The 24,804-nt window shown below is 38.0% G+C and overlaps 1 protein-coding gene across 2 annotated transcripts in view; it reads right to left on the reverse strand.

Moving 5' to 3' along the window:
* The window catches only part of PIEZO2 (piezo type mechanosensitive ion channel component 2), a 211,957-nt gene that overhangs the window by 62,260 nt on the left and 124,893 nt on the right, over window positions 1-24,804 (reverse strand). For both annotated transcript variants that reach the window (XM_083746718.1, XM_083746717.1), the window contains exons 6-13: window positions 19,623-19,830; window positions 18,386-18,599; window positions 7,616-7,784; window positions 6,173-6,301; window positions 5,581-5,619; window positions 4,251-4,389; window positions 2,799-2,941; window positions 1,443-1,679 (exon numbers count right to left, since the gene is read on the reverse strand). In XM_083746718.1, the coding sequence (XP_083602844.1) occupies window positions 1,443-1,679; window positions 2,799-2,941; window positions 4,251-4,389; window positions 5,581-5,619; window positions 6,173-6,301; window positions 7,616-7,784; window positions 18,386-18,599; window positions 19,623-19,830 (1,278 nt within the window). The remainder of the gene's footprint in view (window positions 1-1,442; window positions 1,680-2,798; window positions 2,942-4,250; window positions 4,390-5,580; window positions 5,620-6,172; window positions 6,302-7,615; window positions 7,785-18,385; window positions 18,600-19,622; window positions 19,831-24,804) is intronic.

Raw genomic sequence — 24,804 nt, forward strand, 5'->3', positions numbered from 1 at the left:
GCAGCGATAAGCACATTTACTCTGTGACTGACTAGGTTCTGTATCTCATGGTTCTTCCTTTTTCTCTTTTGCATTTTCTAGCACATACAAATGCCCACACAGAATATTCACTGTGCTTCCATTTTCAAAATCTCTCTGGAGAGCAGTCTCTTCTACAAAGCAACTCATTTTCTATTTAAGAGCACATACTTTGAAAAATGAAAGAGAGAGCATTATGGTCTATTTATCTGTCATTTTCTATTGAAAGCAAAATTAAATTTATGTCTAAACCCACAGAGTGTCTTTTATTCAGTGAAATATATCTAGGGTATGTCACTCACTTACTATGGTGTATACATTTATCTTTTTTGCTGATACCATAATTTCATTTTTCTGATAGCCACTACTTTTAGATAAGACATTTTACAAAGCAGCCAATCAAAGTTTATGGCAAAGTTGCTGGCAACATATTAAAGCAGTTAAATCTCTTGAGAGAAATTTATAGCATCAATGAGAGAAAGTGTACAACATATCCAACAGAACCTCTGGACCATTTAATCTGTTTTAAGAGCACTAATGCTGCCTTTGAGAGAAGATAATATAGTGTTTGCTCATTTTCACATTCATTATAAATTAAGGAGTAGCCAGCAGGGAATAAGTAGTACAGAATTCACTTTGAGAGAGAATCTAGTGCATCATAATGAAGGTGCTTGGGCTAGTGAGACAAAGGAATAATGAAATGCAATAGTGGGATTCATGAAACATTTTGTACCTACTTTGCTTCAGAAAAAAAAGACTACTAAATGTGATAGTATATTTGAGCTTTCACACAACATAAAAGCCACTTCTTGAAATCTAGTATAATATAGTGAAAGTTTAGCATTTGTTCCCATGTTAATTAGTGGCAGAAATAAACTGTTTGCAACCCTGGTTAAGCCAAAAAATTGTAGGGGTAAAGTTATGAAACTTGGGCAGTATACTAGTATAAATTTATTTCCTGCTGTTTTCATAGATCAATAATGGGAGAACAAAAGCATGTACGTGTGGAAAGAGTGGGGCTATAGTGACATTGTCCAAGGATGGTGCCATTGTTCTGCCATTCCACTCCCATTAGTGTAAATGAAATTTAGTGTGACATGCCGTTATATCAGTCAAGAAGTCACAGTTCCATAATTCAACAGGTACTATAATGTGAAAGGAATTTTAGAAGATGGGACAGAAACAGCAGCATTAAAATCAAGGAAACTAATGCAATATTCACCACATCTGAATGCACCCCAGGTATACCCATATACAGGGTGTACATATACAGGGCTTTTTAGATCCTGCTCATAGCTTGCACACATTGTATTTTTTCAACAACAACAAAAATCCTTTCACTTCTTTTACTTCTAATGTAAAATCCTGTATGAACTGAGGATCTCATTGGCTTCAGATTGATTCCATTTTAAAACATTATTTACCTTTGATGCTAATTCTGTAGGAGCTTTCCGTTCTAGAAATCCTGAAACCGTTGGAAGTTCGTTCTCATTCAGATCAATACTCCAAATGTACTGAAATGTTAATAACAAGTTTCCATATACCACCATAAAAGGTGAACTGATCATAGCATATTTCCTTCGGTCACGCAGCATCCAAAGTATGCAGGACCATATCAGCATCACAAATGTCAACCAGCTATGGTAAGTAATACTCCAGGCCTTAAGAGAAAAGAAATGGAAGTATTATGTCCATTAAAAGGAAAACATGTAAGCATATGGTTTTCTTAACAGTGCTAAGTTTCTAAGTCAGAGGTGTATCCTATTCCCATTAGTTATTGAGAACTGGGAAGCTACTGTTTGTAAAGCTGACATAAACTTTCACAACCGAGAAGTTTTTCTAGGAGAATTACAGTTAACACTGAGGCACTTTTCTCCTTTATTTTATGTCTTTATATTGCTACAGCAGAAACACTCCAGTCATCTGAAAATCCAGCAAAGATTAGCAATGTAAATGTGTTTTCATATTAATATAGACAATGGCATAAATAGCTAATAACTGGAATTTAATATGGGTTTTTTTAAAACCACCATGATTTACTGTTAGCTTAAAATTGATCGATTGTTAAAAAAAGATGACCTAGTTTGAGTTCTGAGTTTTACATAATCGGGAAGCCTCAGGTTCACGAACTCCCCACCATCCTTCTTCCACATGGCCAGGAGAACTTCTGCATCATTTAGTTTCATTTTTATAAGAAAAGCCCTATTTGATTAAAGGCCAGCAACCTGTTACTTCAGCATCCTATTCTTACAGAATCACAGCTTGCTGTGCCATACTATCTAGAGATCAAGGTTTAACAATTTCAAAATAAGCTAACTTAAATCCATGAATTATAAAGCTGGCTTATTTAATCAGTGTTTCCTTTAAACCATGTTTCTTGGTTTGTACAAAGACATAATTGAGCACAACACTAAGCATGAATCAGGGTAACTTTTATTTGGATCGTTTAGGACTACAACATATTTAACAACAAATTTAAACTCCTGCTCTTTACTACCTCAGGACCAAATGGAAGTTGTAATGAAAGTAATATGTCTACATTACAGCAGATAAAGGATTGCAAGGGACAATACACAAATGGTTGAAGAATAAGAGCATTAACATGAGGGAAATATTTCATTAGATTAAGCATGTTTGTTTCTAATGCTGAGTGAAAAATTACAAATTTAAAAGGAGTAACAATTATAATGATCAACTGTAGGACTTCGACCACAAAATAGTCTTGTTACCAAAATGGACATTTGTTATCAGAGCTATAACAAAGATGTTATATAACCTACCATCATGGCAATCAGAGCACAAACATAACTTTGCTTCATGATAAAATGGAAAACTGTGACCATTGCATGAACTTTGGGATTCACTTCTTCCTCAACATTTTCTTCCTCATCCTCTTCTTCCTCTTCTTCTTCCTCTTTCTTTTCTGAGGGGACAAAAATAACTGCATGAGTTGCAAAACTCAACATGAATTGTATTCAAAGGCTCCCTTTTGGGGATTGTCTCGTTCATGGAAGATTTCTATTTATGTTAGATTTCTGTTAACTGAAACCCATTGAAGAGAACTTTTGGATCTATTCATGGTATGACCATGAGGCTCCAAATCCTCTTTTTCTCATAAGGATAATAGTAGAAGTGGCCATCATAGTATAGAATATTCAGATGCTTGGTAATTAAAATTGGATGTGTAAATTTGTAGTACTGTCTATATCTATATCTGTGCACAATGGGAATCCCTCTCTTTAACAAGACTCAGGAAGTGGTGGGCTGGCCAATAAGGTGGCATCTCAGCCAAAGTCACTAAATCGTTCAAAAATAGAAAAACCTTGTCCTTTAGAAAGTTACTAGCTGCTGTCTCTCTGCAAAGGGTTCCTGACTAGTCTTGAAACAAAATAAAGAACATGGCTTAGAGTCAGGAAAGCACAGGGAGAGGTGAGAAAGGAAGTTCTACTAAAGGCTTAGCTGAGGAAAGAAAGACTCATGCTCTTATGGTCTGTATTTCGGGTGGTATGATTTGAGAAAGTGTGTTGTGTATCAGTCTCCTGGAAGCATCTCAAAAATCTCCTGTGCAGAGGACTGAACTACAGAGAAGTGTGGAGCACTTTGAGTGGGGAAGATTAAGCCAGAATACCACAAAATATATTTCTTCACAGGTTGAAGAAAGTGGGGGTGCCTTCTGCTCCCACTCATGGGAAAAACTTATCTTACTGTCTCACTCTAAATGTGAAAGAGGCTTTTTCACAAGGGCATGAGGGACAATTCATAACAAAAGACATGGGTGGGGAGTTCCTAGGACATCCTGAGTTAATGAACTGTCATGCCAATCCTAAAGTGAGTGAGCTTGGAAGTTCTCAGGAAATGCCCAAAAGGAACATTTTTGATATACATAATCTATTAGCAAGGTGATCTTCCCCTTGCTGAAAAGGGGAGGGGCTTGAACTTCTCAGGAAATGCAGAAAGGGCACTTTAGTGTAAGCGGGGTATGCTTGCTGGTGGGTACTCATTTATTTCCATATCCCAGAATTAATTCAAGCAGGTGCTAATTGGCATGTGTTTGGATCATCACTTTGTCACACAACAGGACCTTTTTCTGCCCACCACAATCATGTATTCATTGCTCATAGCCAAGCTAAGCACACTTCTTAATAACAATGTATTCCTATCAGGAATGTGGGACAGAACAAAATGGACATAAAAAGAACAAGTGTTTATTCCCAAACAATTTTCACTACTACCTAAGTCATCAACTGTTGGGTCCCATTTGTAGTGCGGTCTTGAATACATATCTACCCTCGCAGGCCCATTCTCCATGGGACACAATGGGTGTATGCTCTGATAGTCTACAGGTGTACCATTCACTGTCACTAGAAGAACCTGTTGAATTAAAGTTACAGAAAATGAATCCTTTTAAAATAAACACAATACATTTTTATCACTTTTGTTGTCAAAAATATCAATGATGCACAGTAATCTATCCATAGTTGCCCTACACATTAAATATCAATTATTACATGATTAACAGGCAATCAGAAGTCCAAACAATTCTCACACATGACAAAATGCAACATCCAAATTGGTGTAACACTACTGTCCTAAAGGTAAAGGTAAATGACCCCCTCTTGTCCCCTATATCTTCTCCACAGGGTTGCAGTAACCCCCAGAATAAATTTAGGGGGTATACAGGGAGAGGCAGTTCCGCTGCATAGTCAAAAGCCTTTGCACTTGCAGAACTGTTTATTTGGTTGCTGCCCATGATCTGTAAATAATAGAAAGAGTGGTTGTGGGCACCCAGCTATTTCAAAATATCTCAAAGTCTGGCAGGAAGTCACACATCTACTTCTGCTTCTAAGCTGTTTGCAGACAGATAACTTGAAAGGCTAGGATCTTCTATTGAGCCAGATGGTGCTGTTGTTGTGTCTGTTATTATTCATTATGGGCTGTATCCAACACTGCAGCTCTGCTAGTACAACATATTTCAATGTACACAATGGAGCTTCCTGTTTCCTCTAACCCCTGTACTGTTGGGAGACCATTAGGACCAGATTTGGGGATGTGCAGGGGGAGGAAAGGAAACTGAACTTCTGTTATGCTAGTGAAACTCTGCTGAAGAAGGATTGGATACAACTCAGAACTTGTAGGCTTCCCATTAACAAAACGTCTCACGTAAGCAAACAACTGTTAATAAAATACAAAATAAAAATCAGTAATATAATCACAATATTGTAAGAATAACTGAGTAGTACAATACATAGTGATACAACAGCAAACCATGTTATTAAGCCTCATAAGCCAAATGGAAGATATATTTTTCAGCAGGTGTTTAGAAGATGAGCTGGGGGGCTAAAAGGATATAAAAGTCTTCTCGCTTTAGATGTTGCTGCTCAACACATGAGGGCTGGGAGGAGCATAGCCTTGGGGATGGGGTGAACCACATGTCCCCACAGTCCCTTTGGACTGTACCTCTGTCCCTTTGTGTGAGTAATGTGTGAGCAAGGCTTATCTCTAAACAATATAATAAAAATTCACAGTGCAAATTAACTCCAAAAATGAGACAATGGTACTAACATCAGATGGCTTGTGATCATCTTGAGTCATTGACAGAAGCTGCAAAAGCAAGGCAAGAATAGCTTATTAGTTAAGAATTATAGCTGAAGCGTAAAATATTCTTAATAGCTTTAGGCTTTGGTTCCGAATGGACCATTTGCTTTGAGGAATGTGTTAATCACTGCATGCATATCTTCTACTACTATTCTGCTGCCGCCGCCACTGCCACTTATTATTATTATTATTATTATTATTATTATTATTAACATATATTTTCCAGGCTACAACATTGTTTCTAGTCAAAGGTTCCCACTAGATGCACACAAGCCCACCTAAAGTCAAAATTCCCACTAGATGCACACAAGCCCACCTAAAACAACTCTCATGCAGCTTTTATGTCAAATGTTTGAAAACCAAAAGACTAGGTAAAATAAGGAGATGTTAAGTGGTACGTTTATACTGCAATATTTGTATTTTTAAAGTGCTTGTAGCAACATTCGCTCCTATGTTGTGCTTAAAACTGTATCATCATACAAAGTCAGAAACATGAAACATAGCACTCCTGATCATTAACTGGATAATTACAATCCAACTACTTTATATTTGACCTTACTTTTCTTTCATCAGTTGTGTAGCGGCTTGTATACCACAAACTGCGCCTTCTTTCTGCAGTCATTTGGACATGAGTGCAGTCTGTTTCCTCTTCCCTGTTACCAGATTTATCATCATCATCAGGTATATGCTAAAGAACAAATGGCTATGTTAGCTCCAGAATAACCAGTTATTTAGTTGCTAAGTTTCGCTTTAAAAATGGGGGAGGGGGATTTTCTTGCCAAGATAAATAGGATTAAATTTATATACCATCTTTCATCCAAGGCAGGCTTCCTCAACCTCGGCCCTCCATATGTTTTTTTTCTACAACTCCCATGATCCCTAGTTAGCAGGACCAGTGGTCAGGGATGATGGGAACTGTAGTCTCATAACATCTGGAAGGCCAAGGTTGAGGAAGCCTGATCCAAGGATTTACAATCTAGGCAGTGTTTAGCTTAATATATTTCTTTCCCAGGCAAGCCCATATGAACTTTTCAGACAAGTATGAAGACTAATCAATCTCAACACATTTTTGGCTAGACAGGTTTAAACAACACTGCAAACATCAACAGATAATGGTAACTTCATCTTGACAACATTAATCATGAGCAACATGGCAATTCTTCTTACTCTCCTGCCCCTTGCAGCTCCCCATCTCCTCCAGGGTTTTCCCCCAACCCTCTAAAGCAGAATTTGGATGTTTGCAGGAGGCTACAGGGAGAAGGGGAATCTGTTCCACCAATGGATATATACACACAGTATCAGGGCCGGCAGTGGTGCACAATGAGTTCCTTGGAGTCTGGACCTGCCACCCCTGTGGATCCTGCTGCCTGAGGCTGTTGTTTCACCTTGCCTCATGGGCAGACCAGCTCAGCACAATATACTACATGTTTACTTCCCCTTCACCCCTGAGCATGGAGAAGATAGGGAGGTTACAAGGGTCAGGCAAATGACACATGAGCGTGTAAGAGTATTCATCCAGAGCACACATCACCACAATGAATAAGTAGAGCATGCACTCATAAAGGCCATGTTATGTCACACCACATATAAGGTATGTGAAGAAGTGTGCATGCACACGAAAGCTTAGACCCAAAACAAACTTAGTTGGTCTCTAAGGTGCTACTGGACAATTTTTTTATTTTTCCACATATAACCTATTCCTGAGCTAGTGAGCATCTGAACAAACCCTCTATTGTGCAAAGCGCTCTCCCTAGCTTACTCTGTCTTCCCTGAAGCACCCACCCCTGGCATTTACATGATGAGGAAATTACTGGGTTAATAACTTTTCTACTAACATGTAGCTCTGCCCTGAATTACATACAACAAGTCATCTCTTTTTCGTAATTCACAATGCACATTTGTTAAATTTTATGCACAAATATTGCCACATCCTGAAATGATGTCTACACTCTTTTCCTGAAGATTTTCTCATTACTATATAGGAAGAAGAGAGTTGTTTTACCTGTACAATAGGTTCATGGAGCCAAAGTCGAATGAGAGTTGCTAGCGTATAGTATAACAGGAGCACCAAGATGGGGCTAGTATGGTGATACCAAAACAACTTTTGATTAGTTATAATTTTCCAAGTGCTTGAACAGTTGGTCTGAATAACTGAAGTGACACCAAATAATCTGTTGAAATGATAAAACAGGAGATATTACATAAACAATACAGATTATCATTATCATGACATTCTGACTGTCTGAATTCATGGCTTCTTATTCAGTCAGCACAAAGTCCCTACAATTTTATCAGGAATTCGGATTAGCAAATCATTCTGGCTATTGCCTTTGGTAACTGAGACCTCATCCAACTTCTACATTTTTTTGTGTGAATATAATTAAGCATGAAGATATTACCTGCTTTGTCTTCTTTTCTTGGGAAACATTTATCTTTAGTTTCATTGTTTAAAACTTTGTTTTATTTGGTGTACTAAAGAATCTATAGAGTTTGCCAACCTACTAAGAGATGCCTCTGAGTAATTTTACCAATTCTAGTGTCAATTAGATTTAAATCACTGGTCCCTATGTGCAAATTGTTTTGATGGGTATGTAGTGATGCAAAGCTGTTGCATATAATAGTTCGTCCATACCTTACATTTAAAGCACATCCAATGCAGATTTAAAACCCATGACTTCCTACAACGAACCCTCTAAACCAGGCTTCCTCAGCCTTGGCCCTCCAGATGTTTTTGGCCTACAACTCCCATGATCCCTAGCTAGCAGGGCCAATGGTCAGGGATGATGGGAATTGTAGTCTCAAAATATCTGGAGGGCCGAGGTTGAGGAAGCCTGCTCTAAACAGTAGTCTTGCCTCTCACAGAGCCACAATTCCCAGTACTATTAACAAGCTGTAATTGCCAGGATTCTTTGGAGAAGTCATGTGCTTTAAACGTGTGTTGGATATGCTTTAACTGTATGGTGAGCCTCTGCCCTCAGTCGTGGGCATAAGTTCTTACCAGCTGCACTCTGATCCAGTAGGCTCATGCCTATGAGAGATTCAATGACAATGCAAAGCCACCATGTAACCAGCTGGCTTCTGCAGCCACTTCAGTGTTGGCGTGCCCTATGTATGTTCATGCAGCTGCATTAAACTTTTGAACGAGTTTCTCAATAAGATGGCTGCTTGCAGGACCCAATTAAGGGAGCTGGATGAGTAAAGACCTCCTGCTCTTCCCCAATTAGTTTGTGTGTGCGATTATCTCTGTAAGTTTGCAGAAAAGGAAATGTTTTGTGTTTTCCAAAGGTAAAATGAATATTCATAACCAATCTACAGAGCGGCCATAACATGAGCAGGATTTCAGGTTATACAAGCCACGAATAATGTTATTACTGTTCTGAGGAACATTAAACAAACATCAAACTGGAAAATAGTAAAAATGAAACAAAAAAACAGGTGGCTGACACATTGTTGCTCTGTCAATTCATTTCCCCAGCAAAAGCTTACTGAATTAATGCAATCATGTCTCTGGTGTATATGTGCTGTGATCTGCTCTTCCTGACACATTCACAGCCTATGACCTTGATAAATGCAAGATACTGATTTAGTATTAAAGCGCATAGTGATGTAAGAGTGGAAATATTGTTGTTCTCTAAAAAAACAGGAAAACGTTTTTCTTCTACTTCCACCTACGGCAGAGTAGCCAACTGTGGATATAGCTATCATCGCAAAGACCAGACTACCTTAAGATGGGTTCATCTGAAAATGGAGGCATGTGCCCTACTTTTGCTAATATTCATGTCTCCTTGCAGGTTCCATCCCCAATAAAGTCTTAAACTGGGGAGAGAAGAGGTGGCGGGGGATAACAGGCAGAAAAGAAGGCTTACTCCCACACATGATATGCATTTGTGGGTCTCACCTTAGCTGTGGCTTATTGGCAGAGGGCCCTCTACAGGAATGCGGATTTCAGCAGGTGCCCACCTGTACCAACCCCCCACACCAATTTTTATTTTTTATTTTTTTTATTGCTGCTTCTACTGTCTTATTATTGTAGTGTATAATTACTGTTTGATTGTACAGCCTAGAATTTAAATTTTAATTAAAGGTTCACATAGAAATCTTTTTTAAAAGCTACAGACAACAACTATCACTTGCAGATTGGGGGGAAACAGCTTTGGGATCACATGTATCAATGCTACCATACTTTCTATCTTAACCAAGAGGTTGAAGATTTGCAAATCCTGGTCAAGAATAATCTAGTTAGTACTGCCACATTTCTTCCCATATAACACCTGCTATGTATCCTCTATGTCAAATACTCAAATGCAATAATTATAAACATTTTAATAAGAAATGGTGACACTGAAGAAATTATTAACAGTTCTAATACATGAAAAGCAGCACAGCTTTACTTCAAGAAGATGCATTCAATTTTCAGTTTTCTAAATTTGTGCAAGCACTTCTGACACCTGGATTGTATGCTTTCTAAATGACATCGTATGTTTCAGGTACTATATATAAATATATCTGTAATGTAAGTATGCAAAAGATTTCACACACATACATAGGTTATTATGTCAATATGTACGGAACAATCCTGTAAGGCAATGTCAGTATAATTCTCTTATTAACTATTGATACATTTCTTTCATCAGAATTTATCTTCACAAAACAGAATGACTGTCTCCATACGCAAACATCCATCACACGTCACTTGAGTACGTTATTACTTAATGAGTGAGGTCATCCAATTGTTGTTAACCATTATGCTCTGACAAGTAGCACCACTTTCCACTAACAAAAAGCCACAAACTCTAAATCCCAATGACATTGTATGGATACAATATTTATCTATGATAAAAAATGCATTTTGTTATAAAACATATGCAACGTCATGACTGCATTTGTCCAGAAAAGCTGGAATCCAGTTAACCATAATTAAACAGCAGCAATCTGGAAACATCTACCGACTTTCTTCTATATTACATACTAAGCAACGCATGCCCACAGGTTACAAAAACACCTATGTTAGGGTGTGTACAAGGTTTTCTTCAATCACTTGTGAAATCACTGCCGTAACTAAAGAGTTCTTGCTCACTGTGACAGTGCTTTTACTTTAAAAATCAAAAGTGCTATCCCTCTTGTAACTATAGTGCAGGCATCCCAAAACTTGGCCCTCCAGATGTTTTGGGGCTATAATTCCCATCATCCCTGACCACTGGTCCTGTTAGCTAGGGATGATGGGAGTTGTAGTCCCAAATCTGTAGGGCCGAGTTTGGGGATGCCTGCTATAGTGTATATACACTATACAAATACACTGTTACAGTCAAGAAAATACTGCACGCACACGCACACGCACACTGTTACTTTTGTTTTAATATCATGTTTTTTATTGCTCATTCCCAGATTCCTCTATACCTCTTTTCTACTGAGTCCTAGTTTCCATTGCTTTAACCGAATCAAAGCTTTTCTGGCAATGGCAAAACCAGCACTATTATAACATTCCTTCTGGCAACACTTTTTCTATTAAACAGAACTAATCTGAAATGCAGAGGGGCTGAACATAAAACTCTGAATAAGTTTAAGCCTGTGGGTAAATGTCAACCATGTAATCAGGGCAAATGCTATCATTAGGACAACTAGGCAGCAGCCTAGGCCACAGACTCCGGAGGGGCACAGCAGTAAGGGTAAAGGAGCCCTGGACGGTTAAGACCCATAAAAGGCGATTATGGGGTGCAGCGCTCATCTCGCTTTCAGGCCGAGGGAGCCTGCGTTTGTCCACAGGCAGCTTTCTGGGTCATGTGGCCAGTATGACTAAACTGCTACTGGCATACAGAGGACCATGACGAGTGTCAGAGCGCATGGAAACATTGTTTACCTTCCTGCCACAGTGGTATCTATTTATCTACTCGCACTGCCATGCTTTCAAACTGCTAAGTTGGCAGAAGCTGGTGTAGCTTTATGCATTTATTCATTGTTAACTTTTTATGACTCTTGTTTTTAACAAACCTGGTGGCAGGCAACAATAACACACAAGACTTATTTATTTAATATGAACTAGAATCAACCATCAACTTTTATTTGCCATCAAACCTGCTATGCTTAGAACAAGATTTCAATATTCAACTTTTAAAAAAGATAATAGAGTGTTTTGGCTGTGTCCAGAATATCAAGACAGCATATTTCTTGAATTAAATTTCTGGCTGTTGCATTTCATTCAAGCAGTATTAATCTGCCAAAAACACAAAAAAAATCCTCTTCTTAGATTCTGACACCTGCAAAAGATCTATACTGTCAAATAATTCTAAGTAGTTTTGTTGCGATATAAGCACATTGCATAGCCTATTTCCTTCCTGCTTAGCCAAACCAGGTTGTGTCACCACCTTCTTCTGACCCAGAAGCACAGCAAGTGATCTCCTGCAGTTATGCACACTGACCTCCAGGTCTGGCTCTGAGTAGACATTGTGATGGGAGGTGCTCCCACTATTGCTATACCCTGCAGGAAATATTAAGCACAAGGAACAATATTCCCTGCTATCATCTAAAGAGAAGACCACCCAGATTAAAACATGCAAGCACAGGGATCCATACAGATTGCAAAGGGCTATCTTAAGTCATTACTAGCATTTTATTGCTACCTAGATGTATAGGCACTAACAACACAAAATATATTTTATATCAAATCATGCAATTAGGGAAGTGCCATCTTATGTTCCCTGAGGCTCTTAAGTAAAGCTCTGAAGAGTGGTAATAAGAACCAATCCAGATTTTTTTATACTTTGAAAATTTGTTCTACAAAGCTATTTTAACTTAGTGAGGAAGTGATAAATAAAGTGATCTACAAGGGGCTACACCATTACAATGACTTGAGAGCACCTTCCAGATGTTCTATAAAAATAATAACAATGGAAATCTGGCTATTGAGCTTCAACAGATTTTAGGATAATGGGTATATGTTTTCATCCACTTTCTTTTTGATCAAAAATGTGTTGGTGATTTTTGTAGGCAGTGGGCTCCACATTTTTTTTTTTTAAGCCTACACAAAGAGAAAGAAAAAGAAAGAGAGTGCATCTTGCTAACAGAACTATGTCCAAGCTGGTCCTAATCTTTCAGCTTCTATAAATATACTCATCAGAATGGGTTGGATGAGATATGATTTTTACAATTAAAAGGAAAGTCAGCAAGAGATGTCACCTGAGGAGGAGATGTCGCTTGGCCTCAGGTCTCAGGTGCCAGATAGAGAAAACCAGAGGGCTGTATTGAGTTTCTCACTCCTGGTTTAGAAGCACCCAACACACGTCAGAAAAAAATCTTGCTTAACAAGACTTCAAGGGTACTGCTGCAGGAGATATGGTTTAACTATACAGTGCTAGCCCAATTTGGAGCTATTTGCTTTTCCAAATTAATTGACAGGCAGCAGTCTTAGGTGTCTTATACATGCCTCATGCCAGCCTAATTTATGCTATGTAAGTGTTGTATATAGACATTGTGGTTGGGATGCCTTTTCCTCCCTCCTCCTCCCTGCTGTTGCCTCACTACTGCTACACCCCTTTGTCACCACCTCCAATGCAGTACCATTCTCACCCATCAATGTTGCATACTGAGGAAGGAAGGCAATGTGGCTCAGCTGGCTGTGTCTGCACCATTTTGTTGCAATTGTAGCAAACAAACAGTCTAGCAAGAAGAGGTGAGAGGAAAAGGCAGTGGAGGGGCAGAGGTGGCAACTGTGAGCTACCTCAGTACAGTGGTACCTCGGGTTAAGTACTTACTGTAATTCGTTCCGGAGGTCCGTTCTTAACCTAAAACTGTTCTTAACCTGAAGCACCACTTTAGCTAATGGGGCCTCCTGCTGCCGCCGCGCCGCCGGAGCATGATTTCTGTTCTCATCCTGAAGCAAAGTTCTTAACCTGAAGCACTATTTCTGGGTTAGCGGAGTCTGTAACCTGAAGCGTATGTAACCTGAAGCGTATGTAACCTGAGGTACCACTGTATAATGGCTGCTTCAATACCGCTTAACATTCAGGACAATCTTTTAAAAAACAGATTAGATCTGGTTCAGGTTCATGGAAAATATACCTCCCATCAGCAATTATGCCACAGCATTCTGTACTAACTGCAGTTCATGGATCAATTACAAGAAAAGCCCCAGATACAATGCACTGCCGTAATCCAGTCTTGAAGTTACCAATGCATGGACTATTGTGAGCAAGCTATCCCCACTTGGTAATGGCTGCTGCTGTACCAGCAGAAGCTGATTAAAGGCACATATTCTTTTAAGAACCAAAAGGCTGCTACAAAAAAAGTAGAGCTTTTTTATCTTCTTTGAATTGCTTCCAAGTATGACCCGATAAATTTCTAGAAACCTGTCTGAGACATCAGGTTGTGGGCAAATTAAAAAACGGTGCAAATTATGTGCCTTTAGGAAACGTAGTTCAGAGCCTTACATGGTTAACTCAAAAAGTTCACCAAGCTGGTGTAAAATGCTACTTTGAGATGTTTGAGAAGTGTCAAAGAGCATTATTTCTGCTCTACAAAATGATGAACAAGCAGTTCCTACAATAAACCTCAAACACAGGAGAGACTGTGAGAAAGAACACAAATGAAGCGTGCAGGGAAGCTATATTAGGAGGTGTATTTTGGAATTAAGAGGTACATCCTGGAGTGTCCTAGCATAATGAATCAAAATCAACTGAAGAGCCTAGCAACTGTCATCCAAAAGAAACTGGAGGCATCAAATTTCAAAGCTGCATAACAAATTAAACTCTTCAGCTACAGACATTAATCTCATTGGGTCAGTGTTCTTTGAACATTGCAAAATAATGCCCGTGATCTATAGCCAATTTGTTTTAGAAGAAAAGGTACACCAGTACATGGCACATGGGAGGGTTTGTCTGCTTTGCTATTAATTGTACAAACACGTCAAATAGGTTGAAGCTCTGAAGCATCTGCAAATGTGAGTGGTATTTTTCCTTTATTAGGGCAGGTGGCTACATACCACAGAACATTTATCTAATTCCAATCTATTTCAGAGCAAAATATCCCTATTTCTGGTACATCTCAGGGAAGTGCCTTAAAATGTTTCTACAATGGTTAAGAGAAATATGTGTTTAGTTCGAATACTTTAGCATCACAAATTGATGTTCAGCTAGATAGGGTCAACTTTGGATCTTCAGAATGTAGTAATAGTCTGAGACTGTGTGGGACTATTCTAGTTCTGAAATAGTCCTGGGAAACATGAGCAAGAGACTGGGGGTGAGGAAAGCCTTTCCGCCATTAGCTGGTATTACCCAATCTGGCTTTTACTGATTCCACACCTATTGCATCATTTATAATTAATTTCCAGTTTTGTTAAAATAAGAATTCCCACTTGCTTTCTTTACTTTTGCTCATTGCCTTCAACAAGTGCCAGAGATAAACAACTGAACAAGGTTCTTTTTTTCTCATCTACAATGCTCAGTTTAAGTGCTGAGGATTTTGGGACTGGTCAGATGAGGATAGAGCCATCAAAAAAGGTGAAGAAATACTCCAACTCCAAGTTGCAGTTATTGAGCGGTTGCTAGGGAGATGAGTGCTGATAACCTATTGAAGGCATCCTCAGTCTCTTTCCAAACCTGCAGTTTTCAGCTAATTCTGAAGTACTTTTCGAATGAAAAAACCTATAACAGCTAGACTGATCCTCCCTCCTCTGGCAGTAGCTACTGATCTGAGTAACTGTGGTGACTTTTGTTCCTCACCTTATATTTTCAACATTTTAATATAGTAATATATTTTTATATTATTCTAATTTAATGTTTATATTGCTGTTGGCAGATTTGAGAGGAACCTATCTGCAAAAGCAGCTTATTTTTATTTTTTTTAAAAAAAATAAATAAAATTGTGGGTATGATTGTCAATAGCCTATAATATTCTGTTTCTGATTTGATTTCATTCTGATGTAAAATCATCTCTCTGTGTTTATTTCTTAATATTGAAGATGATGTAAAGAACCTCTGTACTTCACTCACAGGTTTTTTATTTTATCTTCATTTATTTGTACATCTTTCTGATCTATATTCTCAAAAATCAATAAACATTTTTTTTTTAAAGTTAGTATAGGTGAACAAGATCATCCTACTCTTGCAATCACATTTTTAAAATGAAATTTCATTCAGTGCTTCAGCCAAAGAAGTGTTGGTCTTCATACAAGACATCTAGTTATACAAATAATTAAATGCATATTGTTTTCCTCTCTTTTCATTATAGTTTGACAAAATGAAGAGGATTGCTTTCCATCAGTCAAGTTTAAATGTTTCAGCATCAGTTCCAAATTTCCAACAACCTTTCTTTCCTTGCATACTTTCCACTAGCTTCTCATTAGGTTGGCAGTGCTGCTTCTGCTCTGTCAATAGTTAAACAAATATTCCATAACACCGAAAGCCAAATTCTGCAAGTTCATCAAATATAAAATAAATTATGCAAATATAATTTGGTCCAATAACTTAAGTAATTTGTATTAAATTCAGACACTAGTATTTAAAGTACAAGTCAGAACAGTAGAAAATCTTGCAGGCATAATGATGGAAACCTATTCTGCAGCTTGTGGAATATGTATTCAGAGCCAAGCAGTAAAATACTGTGTCTTCTCAGAAGTGTGCCAGTCATTTGCTGGATTTAATGGCAGTATATTTCATGTTTGCTGAACTAATCTGTAAGAATACTAGGATTTTGAAAATCTGCTTGAAACTCACTTAAATCATTATATTAAAAAATGGTGACCAGCATTTCTAAATATATGTTAAGGGTGCCTAGGCTATTTGTAGCAGCTAAATTTTTAGAAACTGGTTAGGACAGTGTAGTTGGAAATGTAAGTTTATCCCTTTGTTAACAAAAGAAAGCAATTATCCTCACTATTATGTTAATCTCTTGCCTTTACGTTTTGCTTTTATTTTCAAAAAAATATTCAATAGCCTCAGGCATGTGCTGTTCTGAAAGGTAGGATTCTTTCAAGATGTTTTGTTACAGGTTTTCAGTAGCTGAGCCAATTAAAAAGACAGCAGTCTTACTCTACACAGCAAACTAGGATTATTGTAAGTAGTTTCATACTCTGGAGTGCATTATTTTTTAAAAAACTATTTTTTTCAGCAACTCCACAAAGTACAGGGATTGACAAATTTCTTCAGGTAGGAAAGGTAAACTAATTTCACTTTGTACAGATTCAAAGCTTTATTATTTATTCCAAACATAATTTCAAAAGTCATGTCCCAGATGGATTACACTATTTAAAAAAAAGATGGAAAAGTCACCAACAACTTATTAGGGAATTACAGTATCTTGTTGACTTTAAGGGAGACTAAGCCATTTGCAGTCACAAAGCAGAATCCTAATCCCATGGTTTTGGCATATTCAGATAGATTAAACCAGTGGTGAACTCACAAGCTACATACATCTTGCCTGTGACACCACTTGGAGCAGCTGGCCTGCCCTCTGCCAAAATCAGGGACTTCTAATCTTCTTTGAGCCATCAGCTCACCTTGCAAAGGTGCCTCTTCTCCCTCTTGTGAGACACCATTGCTGGTGCCTTCATGCTTCCTGGATACTATGACCTTCTAGCAACACAGTTGCACAATTTTTCATCAAATGTTAAATGAAATACATTTTGTTAAATAAAATATATAAATTTCAATAGTACTATCAGAGCAAAAATGACTTCTATATTTTCATTATACTATAATGTAGTTATGACATTGGTTTGTGGATTGAAGTTGGCAAATCTCTTTATCTTTACCTTGTCATTAAAGTAAAACTTAAGAAAATTATTTGGGAAAACCTACCAAAGAAGACAGAAGATATGTGTGGCGTTTATCCAATGTTGATCACTTTCCCTGGTTGAAATGCTTTATGAAATTGGGTCCCAATTTTAAATGTGTACTTTTCGATACAACGTTTGGGTATTACAAAATAGATATTATCCTTGGAGCATGGCTAGTTATAATTACCTTACTTTTTCCTACTAAATACTAGCTAAAGCACACACATAGGCAGACTATCAGCATTACTGTTGCTTTAAATGACATTTATGCTAGATGTAGAAGATTATTGAAAAACTGCACCATGCATTCTTATATAAACAAATTAAGTACTTTTTAAAAACCTCATTGAAAGAGTAAAAAAATAATAATTTGTGGCCTGTAGATGGCAGAAAAGCACTTATATAGTCACACACCTTCTCAAATTCACAGATGAAAACACTTTCTTGCTGCTGAGAATGCCAACTTCCACAGTACAGAAACAGCAAATAAGTGTCAACAAATGTAAAACATGAAAAATAAAAGAAAGCAAGGAAGAATTTAACAGTAGTTGAACACAGAGAAACTGCCCAGGTGACACCATCCTTTCCTATGAGAGACACATTTTCTAATTCCTGTAAGGAATTTACTTAGGCCCCACCTTGCTCCTCACTTTCAGGCAATTTCCCCCTCCCACTGCAGTCCTGTAAAGCACAGCCCACAATGCTTCATAGGCAGCCCCGACCCTCTGAAGATGCTTTTCAGGAGGGTCCAGGCAGCTGCAGGGAAAGAAGCGGAAGATGAGTTGCAGGAGCTGCCTCCCGTTCCCACAACCACTGGATACAACCAAGTATGTCTCTTTAACCCAGCATTTCACATATAAATTTCAAATACTTCACTGCATACTACTTCATTTATACATTTTGCATATCTCACACAACGTGACTCAATCTTTCTGCTGGTTTTTTTTTGTCACAGTCCCATTTACCGAAAAATGCAAATGAAGAATAAGAATAAGAATATCCTACCTGGCATAAAAGTCATCGGGTGGAATAATTTCCTGGAAAAACTGTAACTGGTACAGGTAAAGCCCAATTAGGTGGCCTGCACTGAATATAGCCATTAACACACAGAGACAGCTGAATATCAGCGGATCAAACACTCGGCAACAGGACCACCATGTACACAAACCCAAGAATAAAAAGAAATACACAGCTGAAGTCAGCGATGGCAACATCATTCCTACAGAAAAAAATGAATGGAGGGCAATTATTCTCTTTTGTACTCATGATATGTCTACAATGTGAAAGCTAAACAAGATGACTAAAAATCAACTTCTTTGAAAATTCAGTTGTTTAAAAAAATCCCTAAAGTCACTTTAATTAAAATCAAATACATTTTTTCTACTTTTATTGAAGTTTATGGGAGACCTGCAAGTAGCTGGATAAAATTATTCATGGTAAGTACATTTCATTCTATCTCAAAATTTGAACTGATTATCTAATTAAAATACAGTGGTACCTCGGGTTAAGTACTTTATTCATTCTGGAGGTCCGTTCTTAACCTGAAACTGTTCTTAACCTGAAGCATCACTTTAGCTAATGGAGCCTCCTGCTGCTGCCGCGCCGCCACTGCATGATTTTGTTCTCATTCTGAAGCAAAGTTCTTAACCTGAGGTACTATTTCTGGGTTAGTGGAGTCTGTAACCTGAAGCGTATGTAACCCGAGGTACCACTGTAGGTGAGAACATGATTGTGGACTGATATCAATAGGTTCACCACAAAATCCCCAAGGCATTTATATGAATGATTTATATGTGTCAACTGAAAAGGTTACCAGAGATAATTTTAGTTAACCTTACCTATATTGCATTTCTGGGGAGTTTTCAGAAAGGAAAATGGGGGGGGGGGTTGAATATCTGCACATATGCATTCATTTCTGTCACTACCACTTGAGTTTAAATTTTAAAAATTCTATTGGGTATCCTTCGCTTTTAAAGACATACACTCTATGAGGTGAACACCAAGGTAAATTAAAAAAAACACAGCATCTAATGACATTTCACTTCTTAAATAGACTTAATTTGTCTATAATAGGTTCTAAAAAAATGCTAGAAGTAATGGCTCTACAACTGTATCTAATGTAACAAATTAAGCAACAAAAACTATTTTTCATGTAAATAAAATCAGCAATATATTTACCTTAACTATGGAAGGCTAAAATCCCTATGAGATTTGAGGAATTGTTCAAAAGAGGAGAACCCACCTGTTGTACCAAGTAAAATCGTAACAACAACTTTTCCAGCTGTGGTTATAATATTGCCAATAATCTCCTTCACTTTTGAAGCTATTGAGGCAATTCTACGCAGCAGTTTTAATTTTGTGGTTTCTTCAGATTCTTCTTCCCCATGTTCTGCATCATCTAAGTCTTCATATATTAATGCATCATCTGCCTCTAGTCTCTCCCCTTCATTCTGAAAATAAGAGAAAATTACAAATGAGGAATGATGTTCTTTTGGTATACTTCCTGCTTTCAAATCTCGGCACTGGCTTGCAGCTTTAGTCCTTTCTATGTGCAACTCAGACAGCTAAAGTCACCAACCTGCCAGGAGCACTCCAGTGGTGCAAGGTAATTTTAGACCCTGGACTTAATGGTTTAATGCTACACACATAGAGAGAGATATCAGACAGATATATATTATTATTTCAGCACAAAATAAAGTTGTTTTGTTTCCTTGTTCCCATCCTGTAACTGCCACACGATGTTTCATAAATGCTTCTACATTTGATATGTTAGAGGAAAAGACAAACAAAATACAGTTTACCAACCCAGATTAAAAAATGAAAGCTCTGAGCATGTGCAAGATTGTATTTTAAAGTCACTTAAATCATAGCAACCTAAAGACCTAAACAACCTAAACACTACTGCTGTCAGACTCCAAGGACTGAAGTTTCAGCAGGTTTGTATAAGGATTCAGTTCAAATTCAACTGAATCCAGGAGATATCCTCACTCCTAAAAATCCATTCTGTTTCATTTCACCATTCTGCCTCATTCTCCTAGTCTGCTGCTGGGGTTCCCGGCTAGCCACCCAAATTTCAAGTCTGTCAAAAACCCCAAGTTTGTTGCAATTCCACCATCCAAGTATCGTGACATCATCACTATTGGTACTTGATAGTATGTTCTGCTACTGAGATGCCCTGATAGTTTAGTTGGTTTGTTTTTTCCTTGAGGTGCCTCTGGCACACAACAGCCTTCCTCTGTCTATGCTTTGACCCCTGCAACACCCAGGGCTGCAGAAACCTCTCTCATTAGTGCTGCCCCAAATCGCTACTCAGGGTTTGCCCAGCAGGGAAACATGTAATTAATCATTCTCCATATGACTCCTCAAACTTGTACAAAGGCATGTTAATGGGAAATGTATACCTGCAAAAACACAAAATATAAATGTGAAATTGATTCAGTGTGCATGTATGCATATGTGTGTGTAACAGGCATCTATTTCCCACTTCTGTTTGGGGCACTTTCCAAACCCATCTTACATGTCTGTCTCCTACCCAAATCCTTCCTCTCTTTGCCTCTCCTTTCACCTCTTAGATGTCCCACACTTTCTTTTACAGTAGGAAGAGCCTCTCAATTCTGAGCCTAATATACTGAGCTGTTATTTAGTCCATGCCATATGGATACTACTACCTTAGGCCACATTATCTAGAGATCATACAAATAAAAAAGAGGGGCAAAAGGCAAGTGCATCTGGCTGAGAACAATGCCCCAAAGAAGGATCTTTTTGGGTGACTCCAAATTCTATTGTGCAGCTAAGTCCCAAGCCTCCCATGAAGTAGACCAGAAACATTGTTTGATATAAACAAAACCCTTCCCTTTATTTATAGAGTTATTAAGTGATATTATAACATGGATTCATTTCACCTATATGTAGAAGTGTTGCTCTTTGAATTAAAATGGCCAAAATATGTTTTTCTACACAGCACTGGAGTACAAGATGGCCAAAAGAACATTAAATGTATTATTTGGTTCTTCAATCACTGGGGTAAGCCTGGAAGCTCAACATTAAAAAAATAAATAAAAAACCTGTCAAATGCAGATAAAGTACAGACAGGAAGCATCACTACTTCTATAGCAGCTGTGACTGCTACTACTGTGCTCAGAGCCAGAATGTCCATTAGTTATGTTTGAGGCTGCTTTATTAACATCCAGCTTTTAATGTTTCCTCTGATACAGTATAAACATTGATGTGCTGAGATAGCCTCTCAGATCTCATTGACACATGCACCAGCAAGCTGCCCTGGTGAGAATTGAAACCCATTCATGCAATCCATTCTTGTGTTGTACTGAGTGCTTTGAGTAGGGCATCCATAAACATACCATACAATAAAATTTGGATTGCCTGGAAGAAATAGAAATATGTTGTTATCATAATTAACATTTTAACGAGTCAACAATGTTATTGTTGGAATCAGTTGAACCACTACAGTCTGCAATGAATCAATCAAACAAAAAAGTCTAGCATGGTATACTAATTGTTTTAACTCCATGAGCTTCCACAGCTGGACTGGTAAGCTTACACAACAGGCTCTCTCAGGGATACAGGTGCTTCCTTAAGATATCTGCTTTATTCATGTTAGACAAATTGCCTTCTTTGAAGATATTGCACTTCCTTCCAGATACAAGTTGAGCATTGAATCTTTGCAAATTATTCTCGACCCTTGATAATGGGTTTTAGGTTTCTGTTTTTCTGTTTATAAATTTTTAAAAAATAGCCACAAGACCAAAGAATAATTCAGGCACAGCTTGTACTTACTGTCCACCTATTTACAGTTTACACAGTGTTGACAGCTGAACTGGCAATTTTAAAATGCATTTAAGAATTATATGTAAAAATGCCTTTGAAACAAATGGCTTTAAACAAATCACCAGATTGATACACTGTTTTAATAGAAAGCAATGTTTTCTATTAAATTGTTTAACAACGTTTTACAAAGCGGCAGAATTCAACAGAAAATTGTATGCATGGCGTAGAATTCTGCAGGACGGTGATGACTGACATGCAAGTGTTTCAACAGAATGCCCGGTGCCTTGAACAGCAGACAGTTTAACAGCTCTGGGCATCAAGATGAATGGTTCACATTTTCAGAAAAGTCAGTAAATGAAAATGCTTTAAAAAGCAGTGTGCTATTGTCTTTGGTTAACCATCCATTTAAATAAAAAGAGATTAAGATTGCTCTTTTTCCATCCACAGCATTTTTTTAAAAAATTCTAAACTGTCAGACTCAGACGAGCACTGCCCTTCGGGTGCAGGAGAATAATCAGCTCCCTCTTGAAAGAGGAAGAATATTTAAAGAATCTTTGGCTCTCTCCAAATAACTCCCAAAGAAGCTTGACACAAGTATGGCAGTGTTTCCCCCCACATCACTTTTTGACTTTACTGAAATAATAAGGAATGGAAGTGAATATGATATTTCTAAACCAGCATAAAGGCCCTTTTATACTAGCTCCATGTGCAGCTTTGTTTGCTGATTCCCGCCTCTCCTCCCAAATTTAGCAGCAATGTTGTAAATCACAAATGAAGGAGCAGTCTCCCAAACAGCATGCTGCATTAGGAGCCTCTAATGCATGTTCATTTCAGAACCCAAATCAATTAAGGGCAACCATAGGATGCTGGGCATACATCAATGCCAAACCTAAATGCAATATTTATCAGTTCCACATCCTTACTCAGTGGAACAGCTTCTGAAGGGCAAAGTGAAAACAAAAAACAAAACAAAAAACTACACTCTTTTGAAACTCATTAATATGTTGGGGGGTGGGAATAGAATTTCAATATTAAACCATTTCAGTATTTTACTTCTTTCCTTGCAGCAAAGCTTGATTGGTGCCTATCTGCAATTTTTAAATCTTTGTTTTTTGAAATATTATTGACCTAAATTATTGTGCATGGTGAAGAGCATTCTATGAACTTCCTCACCGTCTTCTCTGCACAAGAGTATGTATAGCTGAGTTGAAACTTCTTGGAATATTATTTTGGGAGGAAATTTCTGAGGTTTTTCAGTTAGTCAGCTTCCTGGGAGAAGGCAGCCACTTTGTAGAATCTTAACACATTTTTGTGTGTGTGAGGCCTTTGTTATCCCCTTCCCAACCAGCCACCACGCTGCAATTACACCACAGCCCAGGCATTGTGGAGGATGCAAAATGGCAGCTGGTCTGCCAGCACGGTTGCTGCTGTTGCCACTTGCAGCAACAGGAGAAAACACCTTAGGGGGAAAAAGAAACTGCTGATGGTGAATTCCTTTCCCAACCAACCATTAGGAGAAATTCTTTTCCCTCTGATGAAATTCAGGACATGGCTCCTCCATAAATAAGGGGGAGAAACTAGAGCATCAGTGCACAGCCCTAGACACACATATACTGGTAAAATGTAATGGATCATTCCCTGTGCATATTTTGGAATGTTACCTGCAATAAAATAGGAGTAATTTCAAAAAGCCTCATAATCTTATATGGTAATATGGAATCAACTTTCACACTTACTTGTGAACACAAACACATTTACTGGAGAACATGATGATTTGATCCAGACTACTTGGGTTAAACAGAAAGCAGTATGTGTTGTGTTGTTGTTGTTGTTGTTGCTGCTACTATTATTATTCATGTAATCATCAACTGTTGCCATTTTTATAGGAAAACTGGTCACAACACACTTCTATCATATGCTGATAAAAAACCCAACAACCTTGAGATGGCTAATTCAGCATCTACAAACACGATCCAATCAATGGATTTGGAATATTGTATGTGACAATTATACCAAGATGTGAAACTGAGATGACATCTGGACCTGTTCACAGACTGCTCTCTTTCTAAGAAGCAGTCTAGACATGATGAGGACACAACTGTGTCTTTCAGAATTGGGTAACTGCCCACTCTACTGCATTCAAGTTGTAATGGTATGTATGGAATTCAGTGGAGCTATATTGATGGTTTCAATACCAAAGAGGAGTATGTAGCCCTCTCCCAAATGAAATAAACAGTATACAAAACAAGAGAGAACCAGGAACCTGTGAGGCCGCTATGCTAATCACAATGAGAACAGCAAGGATTCAGGAAGGCAGCCCAAATTAGGTGCAGAATAAAAAAATCTAGGAGCATAAGGAAAGAACACACCTATATACATGACCTGCTGTAGTCCAGGGTCACTTTACAGTTCATAGTAAGACCAGCTGAGATGGAAATAGTTTGGACTGCTTGATAGATTTGCTGCTGCTAGGGGACTGTTGAGGAAGAGTTGAAGATGTTTCTCTCAGCACAGCTAATGAATAAGTCTGCTCCCCTAGTCTCCCTTGACAAGAATTAAACTCTCAGCAGAAAAAGAAGTAATTTTGGGATGAAGCATGCAATAAAAGGAAAGATTCACTGCCTTCTCCCACCTATCTA

The sequence above is a fragment of the Podarcis gaigeae genome (assembly GCF_964106915.1).
Source record: "Podarcis gaigeae genome assembly, chromosome: 7".
NCBI lineage: Eukaryota > Metazoa > Chordata > Lepidosauria > Squamata > Lacertidae > Podarcis > Podarcis gaigeae.